The sequence below is a fragment of the Accipiter gentilis genome, chromosome 12 (genome assembly GCF_929443795.1).
Source record: "Accipiter gentilis chromosome 12, bAccGen1.1, whole genome shotgun sequence".
Taxonomy (NCBI): Eukaryota; Metazoa; Chordata; class Aves; order Accipitriformes; family Accipitridae; genus Astur; species Astur gentilis.
Window position 1 is genome coordinate 24,350,685 of NC_064891.1, and position 22,610 is coordinate 24,373,294.

Genomic DNA, 22,610 nt, shown 5'->3' on the forward strand with positions numbered 1-22,610 from the left:
TAAAAGAAAACTGACAAGTGACCAACTGCTAGGACCAAACAGTATTCACTCAGGTGATCTAGAAGAACTCTCAGATGAACGCAGCTGAGCCATTAGCTACAGTGTTCTTGTTCAAACTGCCTCAGTGCCAGAAGAATGAAATATGCCAAATGGACTCTGGAGGACAGCAGGGAGCTACACGGCAATAAGTCTGAAATTTATAAAAGGCAAATTGGTAGCTGTGTTTAAAACAAAAAGCAAACAATGGAATAAACACACTGGCAAGAGTCATCATTGCTTTTGTAAAGGGAAGTCATGCTTCATTAGATATCTTTCAACAAGCCACTGGAGACAGACAAGAAAGATCCAGTTCATAAAGACCACTGTTTGAATGCCAAAAAGATTATTAAAGAAAGGCAGGATGCGGTAGGGCATATGAGAACATCCTTATGTTGATAAAAGCTGCTTAAAACAAAGGAAACAGGTTTAAAAAAATATTAGCTGGTCTTCAGAGCGGAGGGAAACCACCAATTGAATCTCACTGTGTTATTGCACATATTTAGAAATGACTGGAGAGTTGAAAAGGTGTCAAATTTTGCTGATAGCTTTAAGTAATTCAAGGTAGTAAAGAAAACAATCAAACATGAATAATGCTAATACAGTGACTGGGAGATAAAACAATAGGTGAAATTCATATAGAGAACTACAAATCTTTTTCCAAATTGTGATCCCTGACACCTGGGTAGAATCAAGGAAGTACCCCTGTATAATTGCACTGTTCTTATGCTTGTCCCTACTCATGTACTATTCAGCTCTGCTAGAGACAGAATACTGAGTTTGATGGACTTGGTCTACCCAGTACAGATGCTCTTGAGTCTCAACAAACTATTCATCTGTGAAGCAAAAGAAGAACATTATTAATGTAAATGAATATAAAAAGGCATGGAATTTCCAAGTGGATTGTGTCAATATCCTAAATGATTTGGGATTTTGAATGCTATGAACAAAGTTCAAGTCATTCAAGTTCACTGCCAAATTGTTTCCTATTCCAGAAAACTGGCAGAACCTGTGGCTCTATAATATCCTAATAACTAAGAGATGTTCACCTGAGTATTTGAACGATTCCCATCACAAGTTAGTATTCACAAAGAATTATCTGCAGTAAGTAGAACTTACCTACATAAATCCTGTACATATTAATGTACACCAGACATTCATATTTCTGTACTTGTTTTCCTAACATGTGACCACTTAGAAGTAACTCATTAAGTCACTGCTGTGGAAAAAATATTCCACAGTATAGATTATTATATTTTACTCACTTCTTACTGTGTATAAATTTATTTTAAGAGTTATTCGCTCAAAGCAGTTAAGTAACAAGTTTGAAACTCAGAATTTGTAATTAAAAAGAAAAAAGAACAAAGAGAAACCAATCTTAATAAAGCGCTGTTTCAACATTACCTTATTTATGTGGATGGATCTTGTAAGCATGCACTAATTGTTATTCTGGATTTTGTGTGGTACTTAGCTAGCTAGTGAGCTAAATATTAAAAACCAACCAAACAAAAAAAACCACCTCACCCTGTCAGCCACACAATTATGGATTTCACACACACACACACACACACAGAGAAAATACTTAAGATACACTGCCACATAAAAGATAAGTTCAAAAAGGAATGTCTGTTCCCAGTCTAGCAGAACATAGATCACAGCAGAAGCATACAATGCTCCTCTCCCTTATTCTAATTACCCCATTTTTTTCATGCCTATGCTGTTTCAATTCAGCCATTAAAGTAGCAGGGCAAAATTATAAAACATAAGTGGTTACAGGAATTGAGCCTTTGGCTCCTTCTGGCAGAGGATTTTTTAGGTTTCCAGGGTTGACAAATGCTAAAATAACAAGAATTCCAGAGCATGTTCTGCTAAGGCTTCCAGAGCCATGGAGAGTAGATTAATTAAGCTCATTGATAATGTCTAGTGAAAATAATCAGCTGTAGCAGTACTTAACAAGAAGGGGTGAAAAGTTTTTAAACCAAAGGAAAGTTTATCATTCACAGAAAGTGAAAAACAAATAATGTGTTAAATATGTAAAAGGAGAGAAAAAAGGCTGTAAAAAGTTAAAATCTCATACAGCTCATACTGTAAAACACTGTGCAGAAAAGACTCATGTCTTCACAATATTCCTGGATTCTTTTTAGAATTACACTTAGTATGTAAATGAAACACTGCATAGATTATAAAATGTGGAAGACTCTTGACAAGATACTGCTAAACACTAAGCATTAATTACAAAGCAATAAACTTCATTAGCATCAGAAAAACAAGAACAGATTTTTTTTTCATATGTAATAGCTACGGATATGAATCTATTTCATTTTCATATTCAATCTGACTTGAAAAGACCAATAATATGCTGATACTTATTAGATTTAATTCATCAAATAGCTTGTCTCATAATTTGCCAAAAACATTATCCAAAAATGGTAATGAACATCACTTCTTGTTTCATTAGAAAAGTTTTGGGAAGGAGTAGTTCTAAGATGGATTTTCTTTCAAGCTGCTTCAGAAACAATATTATTATATCTTTGATAGCTCCTAGACATATTTCTGTAATACATTTTGATTTAAAATTGAGATATAACAAAAAAAAGATGTCTCATCATTCCAGTGCAAGTTTTTATTCCTTCCCCTCCCATTGGTTATTAAAGCATAGTGAAAGAGAAACCACAATTTTTCACTTCTCCTTTCATAATCAGACAATAATCTATCCCAACACTTCCCAGAGCACAGGGAAAATGTTATAATGCAAACAGAAAATGAACTTCTCATTTCAGTATCCTTTGACTCACATGAGACAATGAGTCCTAAAAATTGCCACCGCAGGAATATGAGAAATTTAATTTCCAAGTTTGGGACATGTCAACATATTACAGCAGAACAAAACCAGTTAATCCTCCAATGGAAAAAAAAATATTCTTCCATGCCCAGCACTCTGTTGAAGAGTTTATAAAACCCCCCAAGTGTTTAGAAATGAAAGCCAAAATTTTTTCTTCCTTCTACCGACAGATGGTGCTATAACGCCTAACCTACCCAATGCAAAGGACAGCATTTATTTTAAAAAAAATCAATCTAAATTTGAGAGAGAGTTATGCCCATTCATAATGAAATGTATAAAGCCTTGTTTTTCTGTGAGGGTACATCTAACGTCCTTTCTGTTGCCACATTACCTTTTTGCAATCTTATGGACCATAACCTTTGGTTACATTACTACAGGACACCTACAACTTGTGCTATCAATTATCTTCATATTTTCTGTAAAGATTCATTGCTGATAACCCACACTACTAGACAGAATACCCATTGAAAGCATACCAAAATCTTTTGTTCTAATAAATAAGGTCATTGCCATTAAGTGTGTTGAATAACACTTCATATAAAAGGGTGTTGTAAGAGCCACAGAAAGATTATTTGATGCACGAGTTCTATAACAAAGCAGCTTTTATTAAAAAAACTGGAAAATTATATGGAGAATAGGGACCCAGTCAAGGATTAAAACTTTCTTTCCTGCAGTAAATGTTTGCTACATATAGAAGTAACAATCATCTACAGAAACTACAAAGACACCAAATACCTTTCATAATTCTTTCAAGGGCTCTCAAACATTCTCTTTGATTTATGGGTATTCTGCCACAATTGATTTGCAGTACTTTTTAGTTACTTCCTCTGATGCAAATAACATCTAACATTTAATGCTTAGTACACCAAAGGGGAAAAGGTGCAGAATATACAAGATTATCAATCAACGGAACCACTGAATTTTGTTTTCTGCCAAGGAAACAAAAAGCAAATAGCTACATTCAAGTCACTATGAGAACGCTTGCCTAGCCTTGCATCTTATCTCTGTCAAGGCAATACGTGTATTAACATTAAGATTCGATTCTCAGCATGAGCCATGAAGTAAAACATTCAGTTTATTACACACAGCCTATACATTGATACTGAATAAGAATTAAAACTGTGAGGAAGTCCAAGTCTTCCGCATGAAAAAACATAACTGAACAGAAAAGGGCAACAAATTTTACAGCAGCTGGAAATGCTAGATTTAATTATTGAAGAGAAATCATGCAGAGAAGTTAGCTGCCTACCATGATTTATAACAAATGCAAAGGGAAAGTAATGTGAAAATCTCAGTTAATCAACAGAAACAGCCAATAACAAGAATGCCAACACTTTATATTTCTATGGATGATGAGAATTTGAAAAAATAAGACCCAAAACTCAAGGGAATGACATCACACAATCTTTTTTAAAAGATACTTTGATAAGGCAGGTTAGTTTGTAAATTACAGCAGCAGTTGCATTTTACTGAAAAAATCACCAGTGTCTGTTTTCCTCACAGACTTAAAATGAAGAATCCTTGTCTAGAAAGTTTTCTGAAAATTACTGTGTTGCACTGTCCTTTGCTCCTCTATACATACTCATGATGTGCAACATTATGAATGGTTCTGCATAGTACCTTTTCCCCCATTTTCCTGTTCCTTCATGTGAATCTTCCAGGCAAAAAAACCCACACCATGCTGCTGGAAGAATATTTGTCAAAAATACTTTACACAAGCATTGAGATATGGTATCACAGATTTTGGTCAAAATCCAGTAGTGCCATCTGATAGCAAACTAAACCTTCACTAGAAAGATGAAACACTGTGATGCTTGAACAGTCCAGGCGTAAAAGACTTGCAGGTTTACGTATTTAGAATTCTATAAATATGTATATTCACACACAAATACATGAAGAGATTTATATAAGACAGGAGGCATATCCAAGGCAATGGGCACTCCTGTCATAAATTATAAAATAAAGTCAATTAGAGTACAAAATTCCCTCCCCCTCCTCACACCAAATCCAATTATTCTCGTAGGCCCAACTCCGCAGCAGTCTGCACACATAATCTCAGACACAGTGCGAATCCACCACATTTTTCAAGGTCATTTCTAGAAAGCAGTCTAGGTGGTAGCATGAAACTAGCTGTTGGAATTCAGGCATAAAGAGGTTGTTTTTCAGGATTTTCAGCTCTACCAAACGCTCAGGGTGCGATTTTGAAAAATGCCCAAGAGATCTGTGTACATAAATCCCAGGGACACTGACTCACATTTCCACATTCACTGTAAAAATGTGTGCTTCACTGCCACCTCACTAGAGTAATGAGTGGAATATTGCTTCATCAGGCTTCTTTTGAGGCTTAATCACACTGTAAAATGGATAAGTATGTCTCCGGTCTCCCTGTGACCTCCCTGTATGTCTACATTCATAGATGTAACTACTTACAGAGGTAGCAGTGAAAACATAGGTGAAGAAAGGATCAGAAACAAATAAGAAATAAAAAGGTTGACCTTTGTATTCAGCCATAGAAAAACCTCTCGCAACCAATCCTTCACCTTCAAAGCAATTTTTTCCTGTCTTTTTTACAATACCAGCTTAGAAGAAAGAGAGCATAACTGGTTTGCTCATAATTTATGTTACTTATAATATCTCCTTTTAAAAACAAAAGGAGTGGCCAGGCACCAAAGAAGACGACTTTTCTGTCTTTGACCAGGCTGCTGAGTTGTAAGGTAGAGACCTCTAGAAAGGGTGGGAGATTGCACCTTCCATGAGGGAAGCTGAGCACCTCCAGTTTGAAGAAGCTTCTGGAGTACAGGACTGCAGAGGCAAAGGAAGGGTCTGCTATGCAAATGGAAACAGAGACTCCTGACAAAAAGGAAGAAACAGAAAAATAGCCAAGACAAGATGACGACACACTTTTTGCTACCAGGCACAGAAGAACTGGATGTGAAGATTTTGCTGCTGTTCAAGACACTTTATTTGAAGTTTCTGAAAGAGAGAGAATTGCCTTGAGAAGACATACGGAGGAGAGAAAAGATTTCTTTTCAGATCCTTTTAATTTAAACCTATCTCACCCAGGCATTCAGACTTTCCTGCATATCTAAAGTTACAGCACAAACTGAAACAATATGCAAAAAACCCCACCCTTGCTTTAGAGACTCTTCCTGTGCTTTTCGTCCTCCTACTTTATGGAAAGGGTATAGACACTTTCCTGCAATGTTCTGACCAACGCAGGGTCCCACCACATGGAGACATAGCAAAGAAAGGCCCAATCAGACTTTATGCCACAAAATGAACATGTGCCACATTTGCTGCTGCTTCTCTGTCTGGCTGTGAAAGAATTGATAGGTGGGCACTTCTCAATCCACCTCTGGAAGGAAAGCATCTGTCCTGTACTTGCAATGAATTAAGAACCAAATAGGAGTGGTACCTTCCCCTCTGGATCCTGTTCAACTTTTGAAATGTCACATGACAAATACTTTCCTGCATCACATTTCTAAAGTGCAGTTGTTCAGCACAGCAGTGTCTTTCCTAGTATTACCTATTTTCCTAGGTGCTTTCTTCCTCTTACAGTGACCATCCTTACCCCATTTATAACCAAATACTGTACAATAATCTATAACTACAGAACTTCATTATGAAGCTTGTCTAAATTTCCCATTGCTTTCTCCTGCCTCTGTGTCCCAAACACCAGACTTCAGTTTTAAACGATGACAAGATACTTTGCCTTTTATTTTAAAACTTCCCTTGCCTTTCAAAAAAAAAAAAAAAAAAAAAAAAAAAAAGTAAAAAGACTGTTCTACAGAAAATCTTATGACTAGATTGGTCTATCATCATGGTGCAAATCTGTCCAAAATCTGACACACGTCTTGCAAGGCTCACCTTTGTCATGACTTTTAGAAATGGGAGAATTAAAACCAGGTAGTAGTAAACATAATACAGATATTTAAAAAGAAATTTGGGGGTTGGATTTTTGCTGAATCAGTGTTATCTTGGAATATTTCATATGTCATCTGAAACACCAGAAATGCAAGTCAGAATAAAAATGAAAAAAGGGGTAACAGTTCTTGCCACATTTCTCATCTGTCTCTGGATCTTTATCCCTCACTCAGCCAGCTTCATCTCCCTTCTCCCCATAGGTCAGGTGGCAAAGCTTGCTTGTGATCTGAATCATGCATGTTCATCCCAACCATTTTTTAAAAAAAACCTTGAAGCTTTGCAACTAGTAATTACCACAATCACAAAATGCTTTTAAATGTAATTAAACCCACATTTGCATATACCATTCTTTAGGGCTAAATATTGTAGGATCACACTATTTTCCAAGAAATTGTTTAATTTTTTTTGTTATACACAGGATATGCTCACCTTCTTCAACTATCACAGCAGGGAAACTCCTAGGACATTGTTGTGCAAAATATTTACATAAAATTTTAAAAGGAATTGGAAAAATTCACAGCAGAAAAATCACAACTTATTTATTAAAGACATGGCCTCTGATCAGGGAGGTCTCTGAGTTGCAGATCTCTATATAAAAACAGAATTTATAAAAGTACAGCCTATCTGCTTCCTTGTACAATTGCTCTTTTCGGGATATATGCCATGGCAGATGGGATAATGCATTCAATGGACCGACCAAGCAGAGTATTCCTCATGACTAGAAGAATACCATCTTCATTCTAACTCATTTCTCAAGAATAGATGAAGGATGAAGCAGCAAATCAAGGAAACGGGTACATGCAGATGACCAAACCACACCAGTCAGGCTAGCCAGAACAATCTTTAGCTTAGGGCTCATCATCTGCTATGCTGCTTCCTTATGGGTCCTCAGGTTGGGGAAATGAACCAGATCAAAGCCTGTACATCAGTTACTTTGGAAGCCCTTCTTCTCTTATTTGCAAGTCCTTCCTGTCACGTGCTTGTAAGTGTGTCACGACATGAGTGTTAGGACCAAAACAGAGGCATCGACATCTACACCCATTCATACAATGGGAACTTACCTACCAATTGCAATACACAGCATGTCAGTAGCCCAACACAGCACAGATCCATTCCCATTAAGTGATGGAATGGCACCAGTCAAGTAACAGATCCATTTCTGGGTACAATAGAAGAATTGCAAGTTTTCTCTAACCTGGAGCACCACTTGAAAAGGCTATGAGGAACACCATGGCTAGGAGGTATCACTATGCTAAAACAAGTCAAGCACACTTGACAGGACATGTGAAAAACAGACCATACCATGGATGGATGAAACATGGTACACAGGAATTTCTGATTGTTGATGTGATACCTGCAGATTTGAATGGATGTGACTAACAGTCCCCCCTTCCACAAAAGAAACATAATGCCATGGACATCAGTAACACTAAGTTCATGAGACAGCAGGTTTGTTATTGAACCATTTGGTAGAATCCTAGTTGTATATCCTCAATTTGCACACCTGCAGAAGTGATGCTAGATCTAAGTTTTTCCAACACAGTAACAAAACTAAACTTGATAGAGTGCTGCTATTTTAGTACACTAGTTTCTGTTTAAGTTCAACCTGATGAGTTAAACCCCTTGAGCCATTGTTCTGAAATAGCACAAATTCAAAACCAGCATTAACTTAAAGTATCAACTAACTCTTGTCCTAGAGAGTTGTCACAGCAAAACTCAGAGCTATATTAAAAAAGTTGATGCTCAATGTAAATTTCTTCCAGACATCATAAAAGGTGTCTTGAGACTGAAATAAGGCTAACAGTGAAGGTGTCACTGAACAACTGTATTCATTGATAGCCTGTTATTTACATGACAGAACCCTTTACTTCACACAGATTTCCCACATACATGCACACCTTTGCAAATAGTTTGCAACTGAAGAAAAAAAGTGGGCTGTTCATCTAATCAATAATGCCATGTCATGCATAGAGCTACTGCATAAATCCCGAGCAAAAGATGTCAAGCACGTCCCACTCCAATGATTATCAGGCAACGAAGTAAAAAGATGCACTTTTCATCTCCACAGGACTGTTGCCAAATCCTTGATGTAATAAATGAAACATGCCTGCTATTTCACCATTGCAAAATGGTACTGTAGATATCTTACAACATCTCTGTTTGCAGGAGGGGGTAACTAGCTCTAGATGAAGTGCAGATATGTTATTAAACAACGCACAGCTTGAATCCTGGGGCCAACACAGATGACCTTTAGAACATAAGCACTGTCTAAGACAAATATGCTTTCATCTTTGGGGAGTATTTTTTCAAGTAAAGATTTAAGAGAAAAACAGTTTAGAAATAGGTTAAGCACAAATGTGCCTTCAATCTCTTAATGCTTCATTTTAAAAACAAAACCACAAGTGGTATCACATGTCAGGAGAAAGACTAAGTACTCTTTAAGCAGAAAATTAGTGAATTTACTGAGATGTAGTTTTGTTTTCATTTAAACACAATAATTAAAGCACAGCGAAAGGAGACACATGATGTAACTGAGATCCAAAATTGGAGGTATGAATTAAGTGATTCAGGAAAAAAGGCTTGTATTTTTATTACAAGTCTATAAAAACAAAGATCATTATTTCACTTTAGAATCCCTTAAGTGGGATGAAAACACAAAAATATAACAAAACCACACAGAGACATGTAAAACATAAGGAAAATGGTTTTAGAGATGGATTAAGTGAAATAGCAAATAATACAAAAGAAAAAAGTAATTTCTCATTTTGCACTTAACAGGCTGTTATCATTTATGTTCAGTAAGGTGTTTTTTTCAGAGTTATGTCTTGACTATGACACTAAGCAGCTTTAACACATACAGTGATATTTGCTTCATGGAAAAGAGCAGCATTGGTATGATAAAATTTCTTCCCCCACAAACTGTGGTTTGCAGATTCTGACAAGTTCTGAGCTGCTCTGCACAGCCTGTTTTTCCATCAAAGTTAGTGGCAAACTATCAAAACACCCTATGACTGCAAAGCACTTTCCAGGATGGGACCTCCTGTGCCTGAAAAGCCTGTATGACACATTGGAATCCTCAAACACAGTGGGCTTGTTATGTTTTGGTGGTTTGTTTTTTTAAAAAAAGATTTCATTTCTTACCTCAAATTCAGCATGGCGGTTAATATCCTCTGCTCTCTGTCTACTCAAGATGAATTCTGCTTCATTTGCCACTCTTACCAAATGGTCCTTCATGGTTTGACTCAGCAACCTGAGGACAGACAATATTTAAGAACTGCCTTGAGAGAATGAAGTCCTAAAATAAAAATCTGTAAATACAATATATAGACAAATATTTTGAGCTCTGTTCCATAACTGACTTTATTGTGTTAAGAAAATGGTATAAATAAGGTTGAAAAGTAATTTTCTGGCAACTAGTAAAATTGTATTTCAATAGTAAAGCAAACGAAGTATTAAACAAAATGTAAACACTCTAGACAGTCATTTGTTTTACCTGAAATATAGGTTTGTAAGAAAATCTTTCACATACACACAACACAATATAAAGAAAAGTAAGCAGTTTATGCATATAAACATCCATGGTGAAAGCCCTAATGTAACTGATGTAAAGTCTAAATAAAAAATTGTGAATTGCATTGCAGTATAGTTTTTTTCTTCAAATGTAAAATTGGAATTTTATGGTAAGTATACATTTAAGTAATATTTTCAGGATTATAAAACATCGTCAGTCTCACAAATGAAATGCTAAGATATACATTGTTCCAGGTTATGTACAGAATAAAGCTGTAATTCAATCTGAGGTTTCTGAGGCCTTCATAAACCTTGAGTTTATGAATGGCAGCAGAGCTGACAGATTGAATTACAACCCAATTATTATGTGAGTTCACATATTGTTACTAAAAACATCTCCTTTTTAATTAGTTACATTGGGATTCATAAAGTCAAAACTGGCCATACAGGAGCTACACTGTTTTAGAAGGTGCACATTTCCATAGGATGACCCAAAGATACACCAGACAAATCTATCACGTGCTCTACTGGTTAGTTTTTAAAAATATCTGTTATTAAAGTTTTTTTTAAAAAAAAAAAAAAGTTTTCAGTTGCTAATGTAGAAAAGAGTAGCAGAACATAAAATCACTTGTTGGCCTTGCACGTATAAGCTAAAGTACATTTCAACAAGGTCAGAGTCTACCGAGAGCCTTTCTTTACAACCACAGGATTTATTATGCAGGATGCCTTCTAATGTATACAATGTTAATTTTATCCCCTAGAACTTATTTATCTGAACTAAGGCTCCACCTGTCTCTATATGTATGTTTGATAGTATGATCAATGCTCTGCTGTCTCTTCTCCTATGCTATTCACAACTCCACACTTGCAGTGGACTTGCAGGTCACAAGCCTACTCCACTGAGACGAAATCCAGAAGCAGAACAACACCTGAAGCTCTTTGTTCATTGTCTTTCTCACTACAAGGCTAGGAAAACTGCAGCACAACAGCTAAATAAGACTATGTGATCATGAACCAGTTAAGTCAGTGGGTTACTGTCTCCCCATGGATGAAGTCTTGAAAAAAAAAGAAATATGCACAATTTATTATTTGAAGCATGACTTCACCTTCCGTTTGAGAAGGCTTGTACAGAAGCTACTGTTTTAGAATCACATTATCTTTTATTTTTTCTATTTTAAGTCACCTCTAGAATGGAAGCAGCTGTTGACCAACCAACATAGAATTTGGTCAATTTATCTGTGTGCATTAGTGACAAACTTTTACTTTCAAAAACCTGCAGAACCAACATTGCTGCAATAATGTAATTACAATTTCATAACTTTTCATGGCTTCAAAAGAAATTGGGAAAATAGAATAGGTAAAAAGCCATTGTTCATACACTGAAAAAAGAAACCCCAGACCTCTGTCTCTAATAATTTACAACAATTTTCAGCTAAAAATAAATCCCTACTAATAAACCACCACCAAGAAACTTGGCATAACCAATTTCATAGTCTGGGCAAATTCCAAGCATTTGATTCCCCTCTTTCTCCAAGATCCCCAGTAGCACATTCAAATCCGTCACATAAACGTTTAAATAAACATTTTTTTTATTAAACTAAGAACTGTCTAAAAAAATACGGGGATCATAAATACTGATGTATTACAGTATCTTGTATTATGATTTACATTTAACAATTTAGCACAGTTGGACAGTATCTCGTTATTTTCATTGAGTGTGTCAATACCAATACCTTCTGCTAACCTGATCGGACTTTGAAAAATACTAGTTATCCTCTAAAAGGTCCACTTTTAATCTAACACTAGTTGTCCTCTAAAAGTCCCACTTTTTTTCATGTGTTCAAGAAAGCACCCTGTATAATAATCGTTTTTAACAATTTACAACATGGATTTTCTTTTTTATCCACTAAACATAACCAGTAAGCAGCCCAGTACATAACTGACTATACACTGGCATTTACTATGCATTTGCAGAGATGATGGACGTATTCCAAACAAAGCAAAGAACTACATTCCCTCACATAGGAACAACATTCTCAAAACAGACTATAAGTGTACCTAGTAAAATCAAATAGGTTTTGAGTATCAGAAAGTGCTTGGTCTCCTATGGATCAGTTGTCACTTTTGTCACCCGCACCTCTCTTTACTAATCCCACACACTTTCCTCATTTTCTCTATGATATTCAACACAGGGTTAGGCCAGCTAAATAAAACTTACACGTGATTTTGCAGATCAATCCTTGTTGAATTTGTCATTCTGGCAACCAAAAATTCTTATGGCTAACAACTTAGAAACTGTCCAAGTTTAGCATAAGCACCTAATGGTAACTTCAAGCTGCTTTCAGAAAAAGGCAAAAGCTTCATGTTATTAGGTATCAATTATTATACAATTACTTCCCTTCTTGCAAATTGCCAAACTCAGCAACTAAATGTCTTCAGGAGGTGAGAATAAGAATTATTTACTAATACAAATGAAGCCTATATGAAATAATTTACTGGGTTATGCCATGACAGCTGTGTTCATTATTTACATTCAAGAAATTCAAATTTTAATCTTTCTTTTCAGTCACCTCTTCCAAACACTGCATATGCTTAGATTAACTTCCTTCTAATGAACAATTCAAGTTGTATCATTACCTAGGTCAGTTTGGATTTTCTTTATGAGAACAGTATCCACACACCTAGCATGACACTCAGATTTCTATTTTGAATGTACCTCTTTAATGTAGAGCTTAAACTAAATATATTTCTATACATAAATGTAATGATGGCATGATATAACAGAGGAGTCTATGGCCATCACTAAAAGTTAAAGGTGAATACAAGCTCTCAGCATCTCTCTAAATGAACACACCTCCACTTACATGTCTAAAAATGAAGTTTTAATCATCTGCTTCTAAACACTAATTTTGGGAACCTTGGCAGCTGTTACTTTTCCACATGAGGCAAACAAAAGCTGAACAGAAAGCTGTTAAGTGTAGCTAGTTGCTTGCAATAGAAACAACTGTTTCCAGCTGAGCAGACCACTGCTGAGGCCAGCACATGAATCCGATTCTTGCAGAAGTATTAGTTCAACTCCGAACTACAACACATTTTGTACATATGTGAGAGGCTATAAACTGTATTAACTAGATCAGGTAACTTTATGAGAGACAAATTTTTCTAAGGAAAAAAAAAAATTAGAAAAATCTTATTTTCCTGACTAAGACAGTAAGTACACTTCATGGATTTAAAGGATCGTAATGGTCCTCTCTGGTACCTGCTCTGGCCTCCTACACAGAATTGATCATGCATGTTTTCCCCAAAATAATTTCATTTCCTCCATCAAGTCTGTATCTTCTGTTTGAGCTACATCATTGCTTTCAGAAAGATGCCCCAACTTGTTTTTTGTTTTTTTTAAATCTGACTTTTACACCATGTTTCCCATAAAGTTTTATAATAAGGTACTTAGTGCCAATTTAAAAAAAAACAAAAAAAAAACCAAAAAACAAACAAAACCGAACCATGACTATTTCTTGTCTGCTTTTATCCTGTTTTTTATTTCAGCAACTATATCACATTAGTTCTTTTTTCTGTTAAATAAAAAGCCTATCCAAAACATCTCCTTATACTTCTTTTTTTAACAGCATAAGGATAGCTTTTCATTTCCTTGACTAAATAAACGGATTGATTGAATTTTTTGTCTTTTTCAAAGTATGCACACCCAAGCTGAAAAAAAACCTGAAGTCTAACAATTTCCTTCTTGCCTATGCTTCATAATCTCTGTATGCAGAACCATAGACCATGTTTGCCTTATACTACTATCTCACATATCTGTCTATTTTTTACAGTGTTATTAAACAACAAAATGCTGCTGAATGCAGTGATTTACACTTGTCCTTCCCTGATAGATTCCCTTCTGGTTTGGCTTTATTTATGACAAGTTACTGAATTAAGATTTTTTTTCTGATCTTGAGCATGAGAAGAGTGTGGATGGACATGTTCTGTAAAAGTTAGACCATAATACCTATGGTAGTAAAGACTCTGGATACCAAGACTAATCTTCTGTTTTCAGTGCATACCAGATTCAAGGTCTCAAACAGACTTTTCTTCCTTTGTCTAAGCACTAAGCACTTGCTGGACTAAAATATTTAAAAACATGTGATTACTTTTGAAAAGATGAACAACCTAGTAAAAACAAGCAAGGGGACAGATCCCACGCTGGAAGTTAAATATATACTTGCATATTTTGCTGGGTCAGGAATGAAGTGCGAAACCACTGAGAGAAGGAGTTCCAGCCAAATACATGAGATATTTTGATTTTTATTGTTATGCTGGAAGAGAAAACTATGAGACACAAAGCAAGAAATCTTCTTACTCTGATTTCTGGCTGCTGAATGCTTAGACGATCAAGTAAGAAGTCAAGTTTCTCCTTAAAACAACCAAAAATGTGAAGGTACAAGAGGGGAAAAAATGTAACAGAAAAATATGTGCAAGCAAAGAAAGTGAGAGATGGATAAATTTTGGGTTAGTATCACTGATGACCAACAATTATAAATTCTAGTCAAAATATGGAAAAAGCTTTACAGGTGACATTTACAACAGCTGTTTAGGCATAAATCTCTCGTAAAGTACTCCAGGGAGAGATTATGTATGTTCCAGATGCTACCACAACAGAGAACTCTGAGATAGCCAAGAAAGGAGGATAAAGGTAAGCTTTCCTACTTGCACTCCTCATAAACCTAGCATATAAGAGATTCTCCTACTTCAAAAGGAGATATGTTCTACACCAACATACACTGTCTTTTATGGGATCTGACTGCTCAGTGTGCTAAGGGTTGGAATTATTGCTGCAAGAAAGTTTTACAATTACTTTGTGGAACACAGATACCTTACAGATACGCTATTCAATCATCAAAAGATACAGACAAGTCCATAAGGTCCTAAAGACTGAAGTTTCAACACCAACCCCTGTTGTTTCAAGAACAACCCCTTAAACTAGGAGAGAAAACAACAACAACAAAAAAACCCAAACCAAACCAAAACAAAAAAAAAAAACAAACCACAAAAAAACCCCAACAAAAACACCACACCCCCAAGGAAAAAAAAAATAAAATCGTGCAGACTCACCAAAATGCTGACTTGGACATGTTGATAGCATAAAACTTAACAACACCCCAAAAGGACAGCTAGGAAGGGACACACAAATCCAACCTTTTCTATCTAGGAAAGCCACTTAGGACATGTCACAGCCTAGTGAAAACTGATCTGAGGTTGTGTTCACATTCTGAGAGAGACTGCATGGTAGTACAAGAGATGATTTCTGAAAATCAGCTAGCAATAGTACAATACATGTATATACACAGAGTGCAGTATAAATACCTTCTTACTACCCTTGCATTAATTTATTTTTTAAAAGCACATGTTACTAAAAAATTTCTACATAAAAAAAATAAAAAATTTAAGAATTCCCAGGCACTCAAAAGTGTTTTATGATCTTGCTTTTTTATAGACCCAGCAAATTAATGATATATTCTCACAAGCAAAGCCTGCCTTTGTCACATGCATGCCCTCCAAAGTTACTAGCATCTCCATTAATTTTTAATCATTAAGACATAGCTCTCCCCAAAAAGCTTCTGCTTACTCATTAAGTTGCAGCAAAGATCATATGTTTCCCGTTACACAAAAATGATGCAATTTGAATCCATGCACAGATGATCAAACAAAACTCAGTGAAATAAAAAACTGTTTTAAAAATGGTTGTGCACGTCACACTATACCTTAGTTCACACACACACACACACACACAAAAATCATGTAGTATCAAGAACCCCACCTCAAGTCATTTATCCGTCTCTGAAACACATTCAGGTTACAATTTCTAATTTTCAGCACATAAAATGTTGTTTAAAGTCTAGCCTAATGATCTTCTATAGTTCAAATTCACACATTAAGAAAGCTGCTCCTGCTATGAAACCAAAACAATAACATAAAAACTCAGAAAATAAATCACCAAAAAACCCTTTCACAAAACCTAGCACTTAAACAGAATGGGTTGCTAAAAATAAAAAGCAAGGAAATGTGGAAAACACTTTTTTTCTCTTACAAATCAAGACTGAGGTGCAGGTTCTATGTTATGAGAATCTCAGGGCAAGGAGGCTGCAATAAGGGGAGCAGACTGGTAGCAATCAATTCTACTTTGGATGTGACTACATTTATGGTTTTTTTTCCTGTGCCTTTTTTTGGTCAATTATGCACAAAGCATAAGTCTGTCAGTTATCATCCATTTTTTCATTAATAGCTGTATTTTTCTAACTATTTTCCATCACAGTAGTTGCTCCTATGGCAACACATTCTCTAATATTCATTCCTTGAGAGTGACCACACTATTGCAAGTGAAAGACAATTGAATGGGGCAGCCTACATCTGTCCCCTATTTTCTGTTAGGAAAGTGTGCAAGTAATTGGCCAACTAGTTTGATTGCCAACTATTTCAATATTAAAAAGATATTTGCATGGTCATGCATCTATGACCAGTCAAAAGTAATATATACAACTTAAGAATAGGAATAGCAGGTGACATATGTTGAAATTTTCTTAGTACAGTTCCTTCTAAAAAAAAAAAAAAAGCTATAGAAATACAGATGATTACAGCATTCCAGATTTTATACTACTGGATGTTATGTATTGGGAGAATAATACCAGTTACATCCAGTTATTTCTGGAAAGGTTTGGGGCTTTTTTTCGCTTGGACAGTGGAATTTTTACTTGCCAAGGATATTAGATTTGCACGCTGTCTGCCTTCCTCCTTCTCCCAGTGACTTTTGAATTCACTGGATAAATCCAACAGCTTTTTTTTAATAGAAGGTTAGAGTTTCTCAAAAATATTAATTTTATACAAGTTCTTTTAGCCAACAGAGGACAAAACCCCTTGCAAACATCCTTTAAAAAAAAAAAGAAAAAAAAAAGGCTGTTTTCAACTGCACTGACAGCCATAATAGAAAATACAATATAGGAATATAGGAGTAGAATCCTCTGATACGGCAGGAGCATTTTGATTAGATTTCATTCCTCATTAGACAACAGAGAATCTAGCAATAAGAAAAAGCTACAGAAAACCAAACTTCCTTAGTTCTGCTTCTGCTGGATACACTTGTGAATCCTTAAGTTTTGGGTTGCTTGTTTTGGTTAAGGATTTGAAAGGGCAAAGGCAAAAGAGAGGAAATTGTACGTGTATTCTGCTGGTTTAATGAGGTTATCTTTCCACTAAACTTCATGTGACAGTTTTTCAAAGCAACCACTGTCTGCATATTTACAGATGTAAAAAAATATTTGTATAGAACACAGCACTTAATTCTTTGGATGACCTAGGAAACTATGCTTGAGAAAATTAAAATTAAGCATCTTCAAGAGCCTCTTCAACTGAAAGTTGGAAAGAATAATTGCTGCAGCATGCTTAGGAGACTGATCCCTCAACCCCTGCCATGCCAAACCCATTATCACCCCAAAGGGGATAATAACTGTCATGCCTAGTCTCAAGCTCGAGTACGTTTGTTAGTGCACTGACTGATACAGAAAACAAGGTCTAGCACAAGAGATGTTTCACACTAAAGCATGCTAATGAATCAAAGCGACAGGAGAGAGTTTTAACCTTCACAGAGCAAAGGAATTGTTTGCTAACTAGTCAAGTACAGGAAATAAGAGCCAAAAAAAAAAAAAAAAAAAAAAGACATATTTGTACATGCAAGGAAAAAAGCTTCTATTTTTTCAGTTCAGAAATAATAGCTTGACCATCTCCTGCATAAGGACAAAACATAATTGGTTTCAGGGTGGGGAAAAAAGGAATCCATCCGGACACCTTGGAAGTCTTCTAAGGAGAGGACTGTCCATGACCATGAACCAAATTACACCTAAAGGATGGTTCTGGTGAACAAATTCCCTCATCAGTAAGCTCTTGGGTTGAGGCTCCAAGGCAGACTCTCCCTAAAGGGAGGACCCAAAGGTGAAAGGCAAGCACAAAGACTGAAATCTAGATTGACAGAAGTTCAGCAGGCTAAGGAAAATGTTTCACAATCTATACTTCTGCTGCACAGATGGCTCAGTACATAGAGAAGCAGTGGGTACAGGCACCTTTTTAACAAAGTTTCAAAGGCATTAATAGTGTTCCCAGACATTACAATAATAGTGAGCAATACTTATTAATTTTTATTAAAAACAGATTAATGCTCAGTATAGCAAGGAACTGAAACTGACATTTATTTTCATGCACAGAAAGAGGTTATTTTCCAATACCTGCTCCGTTAGCTTTTAACTTACATTCTGTACCTTCCTGGTTTTCTACACAGATTTTTGGGGTTGATTTTTTTTCCATGCTTGTAACCTGGCCCTCAAAAGACTTCAGTTGTGTATTTCACTTTTAGGTAGGCTTACGGTTCTGTATTTTCACATACTAGTCTCCTCTTTAGACATTTTTTTCAGTTCAAGATTCAAAATTTCACTAGACACAAATCAATTCTGCTATCCATGCGCAGTGGACCTGATATATCTGGAAAGGCTGAGAGCAACTATGTGTGTAACACATTAGTTACTTGTGAACATGATGAAATTCAGACCAACACATTCTGAATGCAGCACACACACTCTAGTTCTTACGAGTCCCAGAGGCAAACTTTCTGCACATACTTCTGCCCAGGGAATCCTAGCCAAAACACGGCAAGCCTAAACATAAAACTTTCAACTGCTGTGAGAGAGAGAGGTACATTCATACCTTTCACATAAAAGCAAAAAATACATTTGAAAGCAAGCATAAGAAGAGATTTAGATCTCTTCTTCTAGACCTCTTCCAGAAAGATTTTTCAGTTGTCTTACTTCCCTGATAAATAAAAACAGCAGAACACATTTCAAACTGGAATATCCTCTACTATCAAATACTCCAGAAAACTAGTAATAAACACTGGGAATAAAACCCTGGTTTACAATGGTTACAGGATGACCAAGGCTTTTTCCACCAAGGCAGCAGACAATAGCAGTTCTGTGATTCCACAAATTCTAGGCAGTTCTTCCAGTTCTTAATTTTATTTTATTTATTCTAACACTCCACATGTCAGGGTACCCCACAGACATCCTTCCTTACTTGCTGAAATCAGTTCTGTCCTTTGTACAACTACCTTGTCTTCTTTTCTTAAATATAGAAACAATTTAAAAATTCAACTTTTATTATACCATTATGCAGTTAAAGTCTAAATCAGTATCATTCAGTTATTTTAATTTTTAAGTTTTAATTAAAAGATTTCAGCTTTTGGAGTTGTTACCATTATCGTGTTATGGCAAAAATACATAAACCAATAACAAATACAAAAAAATACAAGGCCTGAAATGTTTCAGTGTGTTAGTGTATGTGCAAGAAAAATAATGTACAACCTGCATAAAGAGAAGAAAAGAGTAGTTCTGGAATACGGTTCAAGTCATATAAGGGATAATAGTTTCATTTTAGTGAATGCTGAAAAGCCACGAAACACCACAATGACCAATTCAGCAATAACTTTAAAGGCTCCTATAAAGAGCAATGGAGAAAAATTGAGATAGATAAAAGGAGCTATTTTTAAGAAATTAATCCCCTCTCATCTTCCTCATAATGAAAGTTATATTCCCACTTTTTAAAAAAACAACTCTGCTATGAGTCAGAAATGAAATGAAGCAACAATTACTTAGATATTTTCTGCTAACCAAAACCACACTTTTCAGTCTTCAAGGGATCATTTGTCCCTGAGACAACCACTCTGCTAAGGCTAGACTATAAGTTATTGATGTTGTTTATGGAGGTGGGGGAGTGATTCCATCTGTCTGTGATGGGCACCGCAGGTTTTTAAAAGAAAATAGTCAATTCCAAACAGTTTACTGATAGAATTCTCTCTGAAAGCTTGACCTGGACAAGCTGAATAACTACAAGGTAACTGCTACTTACCACTGTCTCAGCAACTGATTTGTTCATCATGATCATCTTACACAGATGAACCTTACACGTTGTGGTTTACATGTGTGTGGGATCTCTATGTTATCTATGCTAATAAAACATTAATCAAGGGCCAAATTTATAGCAGGCACTTTATAAGTAAGGTCAAGACAGGTCAGCCTCACATAATAGGAAACAACTACAGGCTAGATCTTAACACTGTAACTGAACACCCTTGTTACTTTACCTTGGCCCTTGGGATCAAGACTAGTAGCAAAATGTTTTTTCTGCCTCAGAATGGTGTTTCCCTCACCATAAACTGAAATGCAACCATTAAAATGGTGATTATTTTTATGTATCTTGAGACTATCTACACATTTTAAAAGAAAAATCTCAAAGAGCCTTTTCCCCTATTCCTACATTGATAAAAAGATATTTGTGTAGCATTTTAATTTATGTGGTAGATTATTTTGGTTTTAATTCAGTAGCTGTCCTAATCCTGTAAAATTTATTTTCACTTGGGATTCCTACTAGCTCAAGTTACTCAACAACAGAATTTAGGTTTAGATAAATGGCATTTCTTATAATACTCCTTAGCTAACTCATTAAGACATCTTAAAAAAAAATCCTTTAGAAAAAGTAAATATTGCTCTTAGTCTGCCTCAACAATGGATTCCTAATGAAGAAAATATTGATGGTTTTGAATAGTCACTACAAGTCAAAGAGCATGGCCTCATCACCTGCCCTGTCATTTTCTGTAAGTTCCAGTAATATATGTATATAGTTAGAGATAGAACATTAGACTAATTGGTAATATTAATGACTTTTTTTTTCCTTAAAGGGACTCTCTTCCTTTCTCCTTTATGAGGTAGATAGGAGATAAATGAGCAAACTGGAATCTAATTTTTGAGACAGAGGCTTATCTTACAATTCCTAGCTATAACGTCTTCCAAATATCAATTCCCTTCCTCGGGAGATTAGCTGAATACAAATTATAGTTTCAACATTAACCAGTGCACAAGGAGGGGAAGAAAGAAAATCCATGACACGCTGATAAGCAAAATGTTTAATGAAACTAAAGAGCATTCAGATTCTGCAAAATCCCATATTCAGTATTAGAACTGAACCAAAGTATTAGAGTATGTGAAATCTTGCTTGTAAAATTCAAAGACAATGACATAAAAAGGCAGAAGAAAAATACTTTAAAGAAAGTTTCAAGCCATACAACTTCTTGAAGGCTAAGGCAGAGGTGTTATCAAATATTGTGACTTACCTTCCTTCATTGACAAGCTCAATAAAGGCAAGGCCAGCATTCTTTTGTATAGAGTTCTGCCACTCCTGGGAAAAAATAAGAGAGAACTAGTTATATAAAAACAAAACTAAGAAAAAACATTTTCAGCTACAGTCATGCACTTTCTTTTCAATTTTATCAACTTAAAGCACCATCAGCAAATATATAAGGTATTAATCGTGTGCTAATCAGGAAGGAAACACAGCCAGCATGAAGAAACACCACAGTATCATTTACTCAAAGTCATATTCTGTGGAGGAGAAAAAAAATACAAAAACATCCCACAAAACGACTGCATCATTTTCTTTTCCCATGTTATGCAATAATTCTGAAATTAATCTGGTTCACTGATGCTTTTTGCCTTATTGAACCTTAATAATGGTAGAAACAAACTGTTTCATGTTGTGCTGGTTTTGGCTGGGATAGAGTTACTTTTCTTCATAGTAGCTGGTATGGAGCTGTGTTTTGGATTTCTGCTGGAAACAGTGCTGATAACACAGGGATGTTTTTGTTATTGCTGAGCAGTGCTTACACAGAGTCAAGGCCTTTTCTGCTCCTCACACCGCCCCACCAATGAATAGGCTGGGGGTGCACAAAAAGTTGGGAGGGGGCACAGCCAGGACAGCTGACCCCAACTGACCAAAGGGATATTCCATACTATATGATGTCATGCTCAGCATATAAAGCTGGGGGAAGAAGGTCAAGGGGGGGGACGTTCGGTGTGATGGCGTTTGTCTTCCCAAGCAACTGTTACGCTGATGGGAGCCCTGCTTTCCTGGAGATGGCTGAACACCTGCCTGGCAATGGGAAGTGGTGAATGAATTCCTTGTTTTGCTTTGCTTGCGTGTGCGTCTTTTGCTTTACTTATTAAACTGTCTTTATCTCAACCCTCAAGTTTTCTCGCTTTTACTTTCAATTCTCTTCCCCATCCCCCTGCGGGAGGAGTGAGCGAGCTGTTGCATGGTGCTTAGCTGCCGCCTGGGGTTAAGCCACAACACACGTTAATGTAAGGCACATTCTTTAGACAGAAATTTCTCTTACAGCTTGAAGTCTAGTTCACGTATATGCCAATAATAA

General features: G+C 36.0%; 1 protein-coding gene across 4 annotated transcripts in view; it reads right to left on the reverse strand.

Moving 5' to 3' along the window:
• The window catches only part of LRBA (LPS responsive beige-like anchor protein), a 434,838-nt gene that overhangs the window by 271,255 nt on the left and 140,973 nt on the right, over window positions 1-22,610 (reverse strand). For all 4 annotated transcript variants that reach the window (XM_049815176.1, XM_049815173.1, XM_049815174.1 and 1 more), the window contains 2 exons: window positions 21,516-21,580; window positions 9,944-10,052 (listed from right to left, as the gene is read on the reverse strand). In XM_049815176.1, the coding sequence (XP_049671133.1) occupies window positions 9,944-10,052; window positions 21,516-21,580 (174 nt within the window). The remainder of the gene's footprint in view (window positions 1-9,943; window positions 10,053-21,515; window positions 21,581-22,610) is intronic.